The sequence below is a fragment of the Ursus arctos genome, unplaced genomic scaffold (assembly GCF_023065955.2).
Source record: "Ursus arctos isolate Adak ecotype North America unplaced genomic scaffold, UrsArc2.0 scaffold_22, whole genome shotgun sequence".
Lineage (NCBI taxonomy): Eukaryota > Metazoa > Chordata > Mammalia > Carnivora > Ursidae > Ursus > Ursus arctos.
Window position 1 is genome coordinate 14,231,861 of NW_026622897.1, and position 12,672 is coordinate 14,244,532.

Genomic DNA, 12,672 nt, shown 5'->3' on the forward strand with positions numbered 1-12,672 from the left:
CATCCCCACGTCCCACTCCAGATGGAGGAGCTGCTGCTCCCTGCCGTAGACTTAGAGCAGTGGTACCAGGAGCTGATGGCCGGGCTGGGGACCGGCCCCGCTGCAGCCTCCCCGCGCTCCTCTCCCCCGCCTCTGCCCGCCAAAGCTTCCCGGCAGCTGCAGGTAACCCCCTCTTGCCCTGCCCATCCCTCCCCCGAGCCCTGCTTCTCTGTGCTCTGGGTACCTCCTGCTGGTCCAGCAGCCCCATGGTGGCACCTTAGATGGGGGGCGGGGGGCAGTCGAGTCAGGGCAGCAAGGGGCCCCTGGGCCCTTTGGGCAGCAGGAGGGCCAGCCTCGGGGTCCAGGGATGGCATACAGGCTTGCCGGTCCAGCTGAAGCGCCCTCAGGAGCAGCGGTCAGGTCGGGGCGGGTTGGGTGCCTCGCGCTACGGCAGACTGCGGCTCTGCTCTGTGCCCGGCAGCCCTCAGGCCCGGACTCTCTCACTCGGTCTGGGGGGCCTGACGCCCTCTTGGGCGTCTTGCAGCTGGAACTCGTGGGGCTGGCACTTTGCTCTCCGGGTCTCCCCGGGGGTGACACTCGGGGGCAGGACTGGTGGGACAGAGACTTTGAAGTAACAGCCCTGAGGACGTGCAAGGTACAGGCCTGCCCGTAGCCAGCTGCTGACCGTGGCGTGGGGAAGGGGGTCAGGGCGCACTCCACTGACCTGCGGTTGTGCCCAGGACCCCAGTGCTCAAGATCACCTCCTGGGGTGCAGGCCCCACGCCTCTACGTTTGCGGTCTCCTCTCGGATTCCGTGTTCCCTTTGGGAGGAGTCAGATTCTTCTAGCACGTGAGGCAGCCCTACTTCGTGTCCAGCTGCTTAGAGATTCGTACGTGTTTTGAGTCATGTGATCAGCAGTTCACTCTCTGCCTTTGCAGAGCAAACACTGGGGCCCAGAGAAGATAAGTCATCTCCCTAAAGCCCCACGACTAGGAAGAAGTAGAGCCTATGCCAGGAGTCGGGGTTCTTGACTCCAGACCCCGTATTCAGCAAACGTGAGGCCTGGGAGGGAGGTGAAAGTTCCTTCTTCTAGTCCCGCTCCCTCCTTCTGCAGATAAGGAAGCGGGGGCCCAGAGCTGGGAGGTCCACGGCCCCGAGGTCGCACAGCCTGTTAGTGGCCAAGGCGGGACCAGAAGGAAGCCCGGCTTCCCTCCCCTTGGTCTCCCACACCGCTCTGCCCGACCGATGTGAACGCTGCCTCGCATGGGCTGATTTACAGGTCTTTTTCTGAGACCTTTTCTGGGATCTGGGACCAGGGATTGGCCCAGAGGGGAGCTGCCTGGAAAAGAGGCTTGGTGGCTGCCAGGAACACACGTCCATTGGGCTGGTGGCCCAGGAAGTTCAAAGCTGTTGTCCGCTAGAAACGACCAGGGAGGCCTGGTACCAGGGCAGGACCTGGATCACAGGCAGCCTAGGTGACATGGGGGTTGTGGCCAGCGGGGGAGCCGGACCTCTCACCAGGCAGCATCTCTTCCCTCCAGGTTTACCGCTCCAAGATGGATGGTGAGGCTACCAGCCCCCTGCCCCGGACCCGCAGCGGCCCTCTCCCCTCTTCCTCTGGTTCTTCTTCCTCTTCCTCCCAGCTCAGCGTGGCTACCCTGGGCCGGAGCCCCTCCCCAAAGGTCTGAGGACAGGGAGTGGCCTGTGTGTGTGGCATGGCGGGGGTAGGGACGCGGAGGCTGTGCCGCTGGAGAGAGGTCAAAGCTGCCCAGGAAAGCCTTGGGAGGGGGGTCTTCTGAGCCCTGGGTCCCAGTGTTCCATTCTCCCCCTCCCCAGAGCGCTCTACTCACCCAGAACGGGACAGGCAGCCTTCCTCGCAACCTGGCGGCCACGCTGCAGGACATCGAGACCAAGCGCCAGCTGGCCCTGCAGCAGAAGGGTGAGTGGCTGCAGGACCAGCCCCCCTGCTCTCCCTGGGGGGCCCTGGATATCTGCCCCCCCGCCACGCCACCCCTTTCGCAGGGTGTCTTTGCTTTAATGGAGTTCTAGGCAAGCACAGAAAGCGTTCAGATTCAATATCTGAAGAAGAGCTTGCTGGAAATTTATCAAGAGACTAAGGGTTGGGGCCCATGCAGTCCTTCCCAGAGAGCCCAGCAAAGAAGGGAGTGCTTGTTGGCCTGAGCCGGGATGGCCATTGCCCTGTCTGGAGGCAGGGGGATGCACTTGATGGCCTCTGGAGGTGGTTCCCTGAGACAGCGGCTCTGGGGCCCAGGAGTCCTTGTTGCCTGTGTGCATTTTGGTTGTTTTGAAGCCCATGTCTGTGCCTCTCCCGCGTCTCATCCCCTCTGTGTCTCTCTACCCTACCCTCTGCCCGGGGCCCCCACACCAGGCGAGTCGCTTCCTGCCGAGCCCCCCCCAGCCGACAACCCAGCAGGTAGAGCGTTGGTCACTGGGGCATTGCTTTGGTCAGGCAGCCCCGCCTGGGCCTCTGCATGACTATCCTGCGCAGGTCCTCGCGCCCCCCCCCACCCCCGCTGGCTCCCCGGCTGAGCTGGGATGGCCTGTACGGCTGGCTCCTGCCCCAGCTGTGCTCTGCCTCGTCTCTCCGTCTTCCCTGCTGGTGTTGCTCTTGCTTCTGTGTCACTGCTGGGGCTGCATGGACACCTGCTTGCGGACCTCGCCGCCCCTTCCCCTCCCCAGCAGGCGGGGTGGTGCGTGCGCCCTGCCCTGCCCTTCAGGCTACGGTTGTGAGCCAGAGGCACCGCTGGGCAGGGTCAGTGCCCCGTGGGGCGCAGGATGCTGAGGGAGCGCTGAAGCCAGACGACGTGGCGGTGGCCAGGCCTGCAGGCGCCCGCAGCGCTGGCAGGGCGGCTGGACCTGTGGCTGGCGGGGGGTGGCTTTAGGGGAGCTGGTGGGGGGCTGAGGGGTGGGCCCTGTGCTGACCTCTCCCTGCTCTCCTCTTGCCTCTGTGATGCTGCCCGTGTCCCCCAGAGGCCCCGCCGTGACTGCTCGGTCCCTCCCGCAGGACAGCAGGTGATCGAGGAGCAACGGCGGCGCCTGGCCGAGCTGAAGCAGAAGGCTGCGGCCGAGGCGCAGTGCCAGTGGGATGCCCTGCACGGGGCGGCCCCCTTCCCGCCGGGCCCCTCCGGCTTCCCCCCGCTCGTGCACCACTCCATCCTGCACCACCTGCCGGTCGGCCGGGAGCGCGGGGAGGACGGCGAGCACGCCTACGACACGCTGAGCCTGGAGAGCTCGGACAGCATGGAGACCAGCATCTCCACGGGCGGCACCTCGGCCTGCTCGCCGGACAACATGTCCAGGTACGCGCCCCGGGGGCCGGCCCTGCCTCTGCCCGCTGCCCGCCGGGCCCTTGATGCGCCCACTCTCCCCCTCCCCCAGCGCCAGCGGCCTGGACGTGGGCAAGATCGAGGAGATGGAGAAGCTGCTGAAAGAAGCGCACGCGGAGAAGAGCCGGCTCATGGAGTCCCGGGTGAGGCGGCCGCCCCCGCCCCGGGAGCCTCGACAGCTTCCCTTGAGGAAAAGAGCGTTCTGCGGTTTGCCTTCCTCGAGGGGAGGGGGCCTGGCCACGTGGCAGGTGTCACGGCAGTAACCGCCATCCAGCAAGAATCCGGCGAAGGGCGGCTTCCGGCCTTGTGTGTTTGCCTCTGCGGGTGTTCTGGCCCCGGGGAGCTCTGATTCTGGTCGCCCCCAGTGGCAGTTCCTTCCCCGGGGATGGGGCGGAAAGGCGGGAACGGGGGGCTCAAGGGGGTAGGGCTAGAAGAGCAGGCAGGTGTCCAGGCCAGAGCAGGGGTGTTGGCGGAGGGTCCGCAGGGAGCGCTGGGGGTGGAGGGAGGCACGCGGGCCTGCAGGTGGGACCGGGGGCGTCCCGGGCACAGCCTGGGGAGGCGGAAGGGGGTCCGGTTGCACCCTCCGGGCGTGCTGCGTCTCTGGAGGGGAGAGTGGGAGCTGAGGAGGCAGCCGCTAGGCCAGCCAGAGAAGAAGGCCCCCTAGTCGTCATCGAAGGAGGGCGCATTGACCAGCAGCTCTTGGCGAAGGGACAGAAAGGAGACTCTGCTCAGTTTTGAGCTGGGAAGAAGCGGCAAACAGTTGTTACTGTTGATGAGGACATAAAACGTCACTGACGTGCCTTGTGTTTGATGATTTGTTTTAATGGCTTTAAACTCTTTAAAGGATGGCTTTTGTAAGTTCATGTTTTTCCCCGTAAAATCGGAAGTTCAGCCACGCGTGTTTGGTATTCGGTTTCCAAGGGCCTTAGTGATGAGGGAAGGACTGCTGAACATTCAGTGCAGGGGAGGTCACTTCGGTGATGCGTGTGGTAGGAATTCAGGGAAAAGTGTTAAGAACCCTGTTTATTTATTCGGTGCTTCCGTGTTGCTGCCGTCCGTGCGGGGCGTTTCTGTACATGACCTCGTTTAATTTTCACTATCATCCCTGAAGGCCGGTGCTCTCAGCCCCATTTTACAGAGGAGACGGTGGGGTGGGGTGGGGTGTGTGTGAATGATTTTGTCAGGCTCACAGTCCTGGCGGCAGAGCCCGGATCCGACGCCGGGATGGCTTCACTTCAGAGCATGTGCCCGTCCCCGCAAGGTGCTTGCAGAGGGTGGGTTTTGGGGCTGAAGCTCGTGCCAGACCGCCCCCCCGAGGTGGGTGCCTCCTGCAGCTCCGCCCCAGCCTGAGGAGGGGCGGAAGAGGGCAGCGGCGGGCGCTGACCCCTGGCTTTGGGGGCAGGAGCGGGAGATGGAGCTCCGGCGGCAGGCCCTGGAGGAAGAGCGGAGGCGGCGCGAGCAGGTGGAACGGAGGCTGCAGAGCGAGAGCGCCAGGAGGCAGCAGCTGGTGGAGAAGGAGGTCAAGATGCGGGAGAAACAGTTTTCCCAGGTAAGTGGGCTCTGGGGTGTGCTGGGCAGTTGGCTTGTGGGGGGGCTATGGAGGGCTAGGGGTACCCCAGGGTAGCCCTGTGGGGCTGTAGAGCCTCTTCTCCAGAAAAGACTGCTATTGGCTCAGGACAAGCAGGATTCTGTTTGGGACTCGTTCAACCCCCAGGAACAGAGAGCTGGGTGTATGTGCGTGCGTGTGTTTCGTGGCTGTCCTGGCCCTCACTGCACCAGGCATGGCAGCTCCAGGCCCCCCTCCAGCAGATGGTGTCACACTGACGTTTGGTTTACATCTCCAAGAGAGAACTGTACTCGTGCTGGGATGGGAACCCTGAGCGTTTTCTTTACGCAGAAGATTTGAGCAGAACGGTTGAAGGTGGAAGGAGAAGCTAGGTTGTATAGGGCGCTCTATCCATGTCTCCGGTCTCAGATCCTGGCCCCCCGCCGTGAGAGCCTGTGGGACTCAGGCTAGTCCTTCCTCCTGAGTCTTAGAGCAACCCCCCCCCCCAGGCTGGGGGTCCTGTGGGATCTTCCCCAGCAGTGACCACAGCTCCCTGACGTCCTGGGAGGTAACAACATGAATTTTAAGGGGTAGGCCACCTGGATTGGGTTTGGGGATTAAGAAATAACCAGGGGGCGCCGGGGTGGCTCCATCAGTTGAGTGTCTCTCGATTTCAGCTCAGGTCATGATCTCGGGGTCATGAGATCGAGCCCCACGTCGGGCTCCTCGCTGAGTGTGGAGCCTGCTTGGGATTCTCCCTCTGCCCCTGCACGCTCACTGTCTCGTTCTCTTTCTAAAAAATACGAAGAAAAACATAATCAGAAACTCATGAGTTTTACCTCTGAGCTTGGGACCTCTGTCAGGCGTCCAGTCCCCCTTTCCTGCCTCAGTCAGTGGCCACTTTGCGTCTGGCCCCCCCGTAGCCCCCTGCCCTGGAGCTCAGGCATTGCTGCTGTGACTCCGCTGTCTGCTGTGGGAGTGGGTGCAGCCAGCCCATCTGGGCACCTCCTGGAAGGTGCGCGTTTTGTTTTTCTCTAAATAATTTATGATGTTTCCTTTTCTGGCTATTCTAATGTAGAGGTTGCAGGAGAAACATTGCAGTTGACTGAGAGTTCTAGTTGGTATCAGAATTTTTGAGATGGGACGGACCTTAGTGATTATCTTGTTTTACATAGGAGGAAACGGAGGCCCAGAGGGCACGTGATCCAAAAGATCCCATGAGAAGTCAGAGGCCGGATTGCTTAGTGGGCTTTGCTCCCCAGAGCGTGCTTACCTGTGGCCTCTTGCTTTATTCCGTTCAGCCCAGGAGGGAGACGAGGGGCAGGGACAAGACAGGGATGGCTGTGTCTTGGTCCTAGGTGGGGAAATGGAGGCATGGAGCCACTCAGCCCTTTGCCCAGGCCAGGGTTGCATCGATGCAGGCCTGCTAGGTCTCTGCTTTTGCCACAAGCGCTGTGGAACCAGAGCGACAGCCCCGGGGGGCAGGAGGGAGTGATGGCAGCAGTGGGAGTTCGGGCCTGAAGCCAAGGGACCTGGACAGGGGAGTGAGGCGGGGAAGAGAGGAGACTCTGCTGACACTGTCCTCTGCTCCCAGGCACGACCTCTGACCCGCTACCTGCCAATCCGGAAGGAGGACTTTGACTTGAAGACCCACATTGAGTCGTCGGGCCACGGCGTCGATACCTGCCTGCACGTGGTTCTCAGCAGCAAGGTGCGAGGCCCGTGCGGCCCCGGGGCGCTGGGGTGAGGACCCCGTCGCCTGGGCACCTCCTGGGCCCTCGGAATAGTGGCCCCAGTTCCTGCACTAACACCAGAGGTCTCCGTCCCAGGACCTGGGGTGCGGGCCTGAAGAGGTGTGGGGCACAGCCCCCCGAAGCCCGGGCATAGGCGATGGCTTTGATCGTGCGGCTCCAGGGAGCGCGTCTGGGGGCTACGCCTGTGGGTCCTTCCTCACTCCTGCTTCTCGCCAGGTCTGCCGCGGCTACTTGGTCAAGATGGGCGGCAAGATCAAATCGTGGAAGAAGCGCTGGTTTGTCTTCGACCGGCTCAAGCGCACCCTTTCCTATTACGTGGGTGAGTTCCTGTGACACCGTCTCGGAGCCTGGCCCCTTGGGCTGTCACCTAGGACGGCTGGCCTTCTGGAAGGAGGCCGGGCTTGCCAGTGGGGCGTGGGGGCTTGAGCTGGGGCTTGTCTGCCCCTCCCTGACGGCGTGCAGGCCGTACTTGGGCCGCCTTCGGTTTTTGTTCGTTCACGTACGTGGCAACATCAGCGAGCCTGGGGTGAGTTCTGGGCACTGTTCGAGGCCTTGGTGACGAGCAGGGTGGCTGCAGCTCTGTCCCTGTGGAGCTTGCCGTCGGGGAGGCAGACGGTGGGAACCCAGGCAGCATGGCTGTGCTGTAGGGACGCCCGGGCTCCGTGGGCGTGTGGAGTCCCGTGGATTCTGCCTTGGGCGCGTTCCCCCAAAGACTCTGAGACAAGCGGCTGAGCAGTGCCGGGGAGTGCTCGGGACAGCCCTGGGGACAGGCCCCCTGGCGCATCGTGCTCCCTCTGTGCTCTCCATCCTGCCTCCGGCGTAGTTGCCCATCCCTGCAGTTCCCTCGGGACGGTTCCCACGCTGAGCACAGCATGCTGTGTGGCGCACAGGTCGGGAGAGGCCAGGGTGTGCCGCGAGACAACCAGGCCTGAGATGCCAGTGTCTCAAAACCGCAAGGTTTCCTTTCTTACCCGAGACGGGGCTGTGTACCTTTGGGTTGGTGGGGGCTCTGCTCCCCTCTGCATCAGTGTGCCCTTTGTTGGAGAGCATGCGTTTTTAGAACCTTGCTGGCCACAGTGGCAGAGAGTAAAGAGAAGCCTGGTGACGCCTTGCGTGGGCATTAAATGCCCTGGCTGAGGTCTGTCCTCAGGTTACTAGTGGGGCTGCTCAGCCAGTCACCCAGCCCTACCCAACCGTAAAGCCGGGAAGAGCAATCTTGGTCAGAGCCTGGTAGGAGAGTGCTTAAGTGTCTGGTGCCAGAGACACCGAGGCCTGGAGTGCCTGCCTTCCCTCTAATCTGGTCCCTAACCAAGTGCCACCCTCTCCAAGAAGCCTTCCTTGATTGCCTGGGCCCTGGCTGTGGGAGGCAGGAGAGGCAGAGGCACACGTGTCTCCCTGTTTCCACCCGGGCTGGGAACGGAGTCTGTGGGCATTTGAGAGAAACAGGCCTGGTGTAGAAGAGCTCCATGTTAGGCATGTTGAGGTTGAAGTGCCCCGAAGTTTGGGAGAAAGGTCAGGGTTAAAGTTGAATGTGCTGGAGTGAGAGTAATAGCAGGTCATACTGAGCGCTGCACGAACCGGGGGCTGTGCTGAGCACTCTGCACGTATCATCTCGTTGACTTTTCTTCATCATCTTGTGTGGGAAGCACCGTTTTATACCCATTTTACAGATGAGGAACATAGGTTCAGAGAGGTTAAGTAAATTGCCCAAAGTCTCACAGCTCCTAAGCTGTGGAGCTAAAACTGAACCCAGGCATTTGGACTACAGAGAAGAGGGAAGGGCTGTACCCTAGGAAGGAGGAAGAGGAAGGAGGCAAAGAGGGAAAGGCAGGAAAGCGGGAAGCCACAGGCCAGGTGCTGGGCTGGCGCTGGCCATTCATGACCTTCCTGAATGTCTGTGAAGTGAAGGAAGATCCCGTTCTGATGAGGGGCGGAAACGGGGAGGGAAGCCAGCCAAAGGAGCAGACATTCGCAGGCAGGGAGTGTGGCCAGCGATGAGGGACACTGCAGAAAGGCCAAGAATAACGTGGACCCAGAGGCCCTTCCATTTAGGGCGGGAGCCAGATTGCACAAGATGAGGAGAGGTGGGTGGTAAGGAAGGGGGGGCGCCGGAGCTCATACTGTTTCCCATGAAGGAAGAGGTGGAAAGGTGCTGCTGTTGGAGGGATGGCCAGGCTTGGAGGCCAGGGAGGGGCTGCATCCTCGTCCCAAGGGGAAGTGTCTGATGGAGATGGGCCTGGGCCTGATCAGGGCCCTGGGTGTGACTTGCCTGCTCCTGCCTTGAACTTGCCCTTCTCCCTACCTGGCTCCTCCTCCCACTAACTCGGTGGACTCCCTCTATTCTATGGGGTCCAGATCAGATACAGCCTCCGTGGAGCCTTCCCTGGCCCCGCCTTACCGGGAGCGGGCCCCGCCCTCCCGGGAACAAGCCCCGCCCGCCGCTGTGTGGAACCCTTGCCTTACACAGGCTCCATCTGCCCTGTGATCAGAGAGGCCACGGCCCGTGCCAGACACGGTGCCGACCACCTAGGACTCAGGACGGCCTCCGACGTGTAGATGCGCTCTCGCTGTTCCCAGCCAAGCCCAAGGTCGCGTAGCTCATAAATGCCCACGTCTGTGCTTTCCTCCCCACTAGAGTATAGGTTCCCAAAAGAAGGTTCTCTGATTTCTGGTGATGCCAGTGCCTGGGACTCATTTATTCCACACTGAGCACCTACTGTGTGCTAGGCACATAGTCGTTGGTGTTGGAGGAGGCAGACCTGGGCACAGGTAGAGGAGGGTGGGTTCAGCAGGGCAAGTGCTGGGGAGGAATGTCCGTGCTATGGGAGCACCGGGTACCGGAGCGGTCACATTTGCAGTGGGTCTCGAAGACCACTTAGGGGTCTGCCAAGGGAATGGGCTGCAGACCATTCCAGTGTACCCAGAGCCTACGGTGAAGGGCCCGGGAGCAGCTCTGGCAGGCTGGATGGAACTCGCAGTCGGTGCAGGGGACGGGGGTGTGGGCAGAGCCAAGGCGGCGGCGGGTCCCAGCGAGGGAAGCAGCAGAGAGGCTGGCGGGCTGAGGCAGCAGCATGCGATTTGCTTGAGAACACTGCTGGCCACGAGATGTTTCTGTATCATTTAACAGAGGTCCAGGATCCCGTGAATCCCATCATGTGCTAAACTCTAATGTACTGACCAGTCTCTACCCGATGGACACTCGGGTTGTTTCCAGACTACACATACTGTTGTGGTGAACAGTCACGTTTGCTTTTGTAAGGTCAGTGGTCGTAAGCGTAGTCATTGGCTCGGAGGGCAAACCGTCGGCATCCTGGTATTTGGCCACGTCCGCCCGGAGGGGTCACCACTGTGTGCTCCGCCTGTCGTCTGTTAGGCCACCTGTTTCTCCACAAACTTGCCCGAGTGTGCTGTTTGTTGTGTGTTTTTGCCCTTCTGATAGGTGCGAGGTGGTATCTCGGTGAAGTTCTAACGTGCATTCTCTAATTCTGAGCAAGGCTGAGCGAGCACTGTCGGGCTGTTTGGGAGTCCTGGGAATCCACCCGTCTCCCAGGCGGGAAGCTTCGCCTGAGGCATGGCAGGCCGCCTCAGCCCGGCCCTGTTTTCTTGGCAGACAAGCATGAGACGAAGCTGAAGGGGGTCATCTACTTCCAGGCCATCGAGGAAGTGTACTATGACCACCTGCGCAGCGCGGCCAAGGTGAGAGTGGGCTGCAGGGCAGGGGTGGGCCCAGCCGCCTCCGGCCTGTGTTCTCGAGTCCCGGACCCACTCCTGTCTCTCTGTAAACTCTCTCTTCCTCTCTCCCTCTCCCCTTCCCAGAAGAGGTTTTTCAGCTTCACTGTGGTGACTGAGGTACCCCTCCCCACCTACCTGTAACCACAACTACTGCCCATTAATGCCTCCTGTCCCCTACTGGTCCCTGACCTTTTACTCTCCCCTCCAGCCCCCCCTTCCCCGGGCCAGAGGGAGGACCAGCGGGGGCTGCAGGGAGCCCCTGTGGGCCCAAGGTGCTTGCTGCCCCCTCCTCTGAGATGACAACAGGCCCTGCCCCTGGGGGGAGGCAGGCGGTGGCTCCGAAGGGATGGCTGAGAGGGAAGGAAGGGGTTCTCAGGGACGGGGTTGGGCTGAGGGGACTAATAAAGGGGACATGTTTGAGGCCTGGGCCCTCTGCCCTCATGCAAATCAGCCTCCCCGCAAGCCTCTGGTGCTGCCTCAGCCCTGACGTCTGCTCCTCTGGGGGTCCTGGGCCCAGCATCCCACTCGCAGCTTTTTCCCTCTGCCCCTCTGGTGCCGAGAGGAGGCTCGGGTCCTCATGGGAACAGCCCTCTGGTGCTGTTGCTACTCCCTTTTCTGCCCACGGGTGCCCAGAAACAGGGCCCCTGTGTGGCCGCGTATGGCCCTGCCAGGTTCCAAGGACAGCCCAGGTGTGAGGAGGGGAACATCGTGGCCCGGGGCCCCCGTGACTGGTGGGGACTAGGTCTGGGGCCTATTTGGGACTCCGTCTCGAGTTCCAGGGCAGATGGAACGTCAGAGGTGAGCCCTGCCTTAGCCCGTCCTCTCTCCCTGGGCAGAGCCCGAACCCAGCCCTCACCTTCTGTGTGAAGACCCACGACCGGCTGTACTACATGGTGGCCCCGTCCGCGGAGGCCATGCGCATCTGGATGGACGTCATTGTCACCGGAGCGGAGGGCTACACTCAGTTCATGAACTGAGCGCCTGCTGCGCTGCTCTGCCCCTGGAGACGGCGGCACTCTCGGCCCCGAGCCCCGCAGGAGCGCTCCCAGAGGCCCTGGAGGGCGGCGCGCCACCGGGGCTTTTGTACAAGACTTCGTACTGTTCTGTAAGGAGCCAGTCCTGTGAACGTGAGCTCAGGCCCCCTAAAGAACCAGCCAGCAGAGAGAAAGTGGGGCGGCTCCTGGGAACTCAGACTTTGCAATAACCCTTCAGGGTCCCGCCCCAGGGCCGCCGGGGCCACGGAGCTAGCACAGAGTGGGCCTCGGGCTCAGACCGGGCACCTGTGCTCCCCAGCCTGTGTTCTCTTTCGCAAAGGACAAATTATGGTACCAGAATCTGCCAAAGATCCCCTCTTGCCTCAGCCCCCCCGTTGCAGGGGCCTTGGGGGCTGAGGAGAGCCACATCCAGAGTGGGGTGACAGCTCAGGCGCTGTACTTCTCAAACCCCGCTCTACCCTGCTCTCCTGCAGTTTTATTACTTTGTTCAAGGGCCAGAGACCTCAAGTGCCATCCTTGAGGTCCCAACCCCATCCCCTTTTTGCAGACCCCAAACCCTGATCTCCATAGTGACTGCTTCATTGTCACGGTCACACACTCATGGCTGTGGCTCTGTGGCTCCGCCCATGCTTCAACCCTAGGCCCGTCTGAGGGTACGTACCGCCATCTCTCCAGGCCAAGACCCTGTACATCTCTGGGGGGGAAGGGACCAAACACCCCCCACCTGCCCGCCCCCCAGTCCAGCCCTCTCCCTTCCACTCGTGCCTTGCTTAGAGCCAGAAGGGACGAAGCTCGGACATCCAGAGACTGGAGGAGGAGGGAAGCAGAGGGGAGAGGCAGCTAGACGGGTTCTGACAGAGATGGAGGACTGCTCAGAGGCCCCAGGGGAGGAATCCGAGTAGGAGAGGAGGCGGCAGAGGGAGATGACCCTGAGGTCAGGCTGCCCTCCCTTCAGCCTCGGAAGGGGGGCAGAAATGGAGAGCAGAGGACCAGGCCACCAGCTGTCTGGCCTCGGCCCTTCACGCCTTAACACTAAGCCCACCTCCCTGCCCACCACTGGGCCACGGCTGCTGGGCCCTGGGCGGGGGGATTTGCAGTATTTGTAAGCATCTCAACAGAACAATAAAGCATTTGGAGTATGTGTTTGGGAAGCCAGGTTACGGGGGGTATGAGGGTGGGAGGACTAAGTGTCCCCACAAAACAGGATTTCCTCTTACTGATGTTCCAGGAGGGACAAGGGCCCAACCCATGACTTCTAGGTCCCTACCCTGACCCCACTCCAAGGACTGGCTGGGGCATGGAGGATGAAGAGGCAGGA

At 61.7% G+C, this 12,672-nt stretch overlaps 1 protein-coding gene across 38 annotated transcripts in view; it reads left to right on the forward strand.

Moving 5' to 3' along the window:
• PHLDB1 (pleckstrin homology like domain family B member 1) overlaps nucleotides 1-12,495 on the forward strand; it is a 44,469-nt gene extending 31,974 nt beyond the window's left edge. For 9 of the 38 annotated variants that reach the window (XM_057316995.1, XM_057316997.1, XM_057316996.1 and 6 more), the window contains 10 exons: nucleotides 22-162; nucleotides 1,522-1,662; nucleotides 1,817-1,919; nucleotides 2,370-2,414; nucleotides 3,006-3,300; nucleotides 3,380-3,470; nucleotides 4,730-4,876; nucleotides 6,468-6,584; nucleotides 6,844-6,946; nucleotides 10,238-12,495. In XM_057316995.1, coding sequence (XP_057172978.1) covers nucleotides 22-162; nucleotides 1,522-1,662; nucleotides 1,817-1,919; nucleotides 2,370-2,414; nucleotides 3,006-3,300; nucleotides 3,380-3,470; nucleotides 4,730-4,876; nucleotides 6,468-6,584; nucleotides 6,844-6,946; nucleotides 10,238-10,500 — 1,446 coding nt within the window. In that variant the 3' untranslated portion in view covers nucleotides 10,501-12,495. The remainder of the gene's footprint in view (nucleotides 1-21; nucleotides 163-1,521; nucleotides 1,663-1,816; nucleotides 1,920-2,369; nucleotides 2,415-3,005; nucleotides 3,301-3,379; nucleotides 3,471-4,729; nucleotides 4,877-6,467; nucleotides 6,585-6,843; nucleotides 6,947-10,237) is intronic. The other 29 variants (XM_057317001.1, XM_057317004.1, XM_048217162.2 and 26 more) reach the window with 6 other exon arrangements.
• The last annotated feature ends 177 nt before the right edge of the window (nucleotides 12,496-12,672 follow it).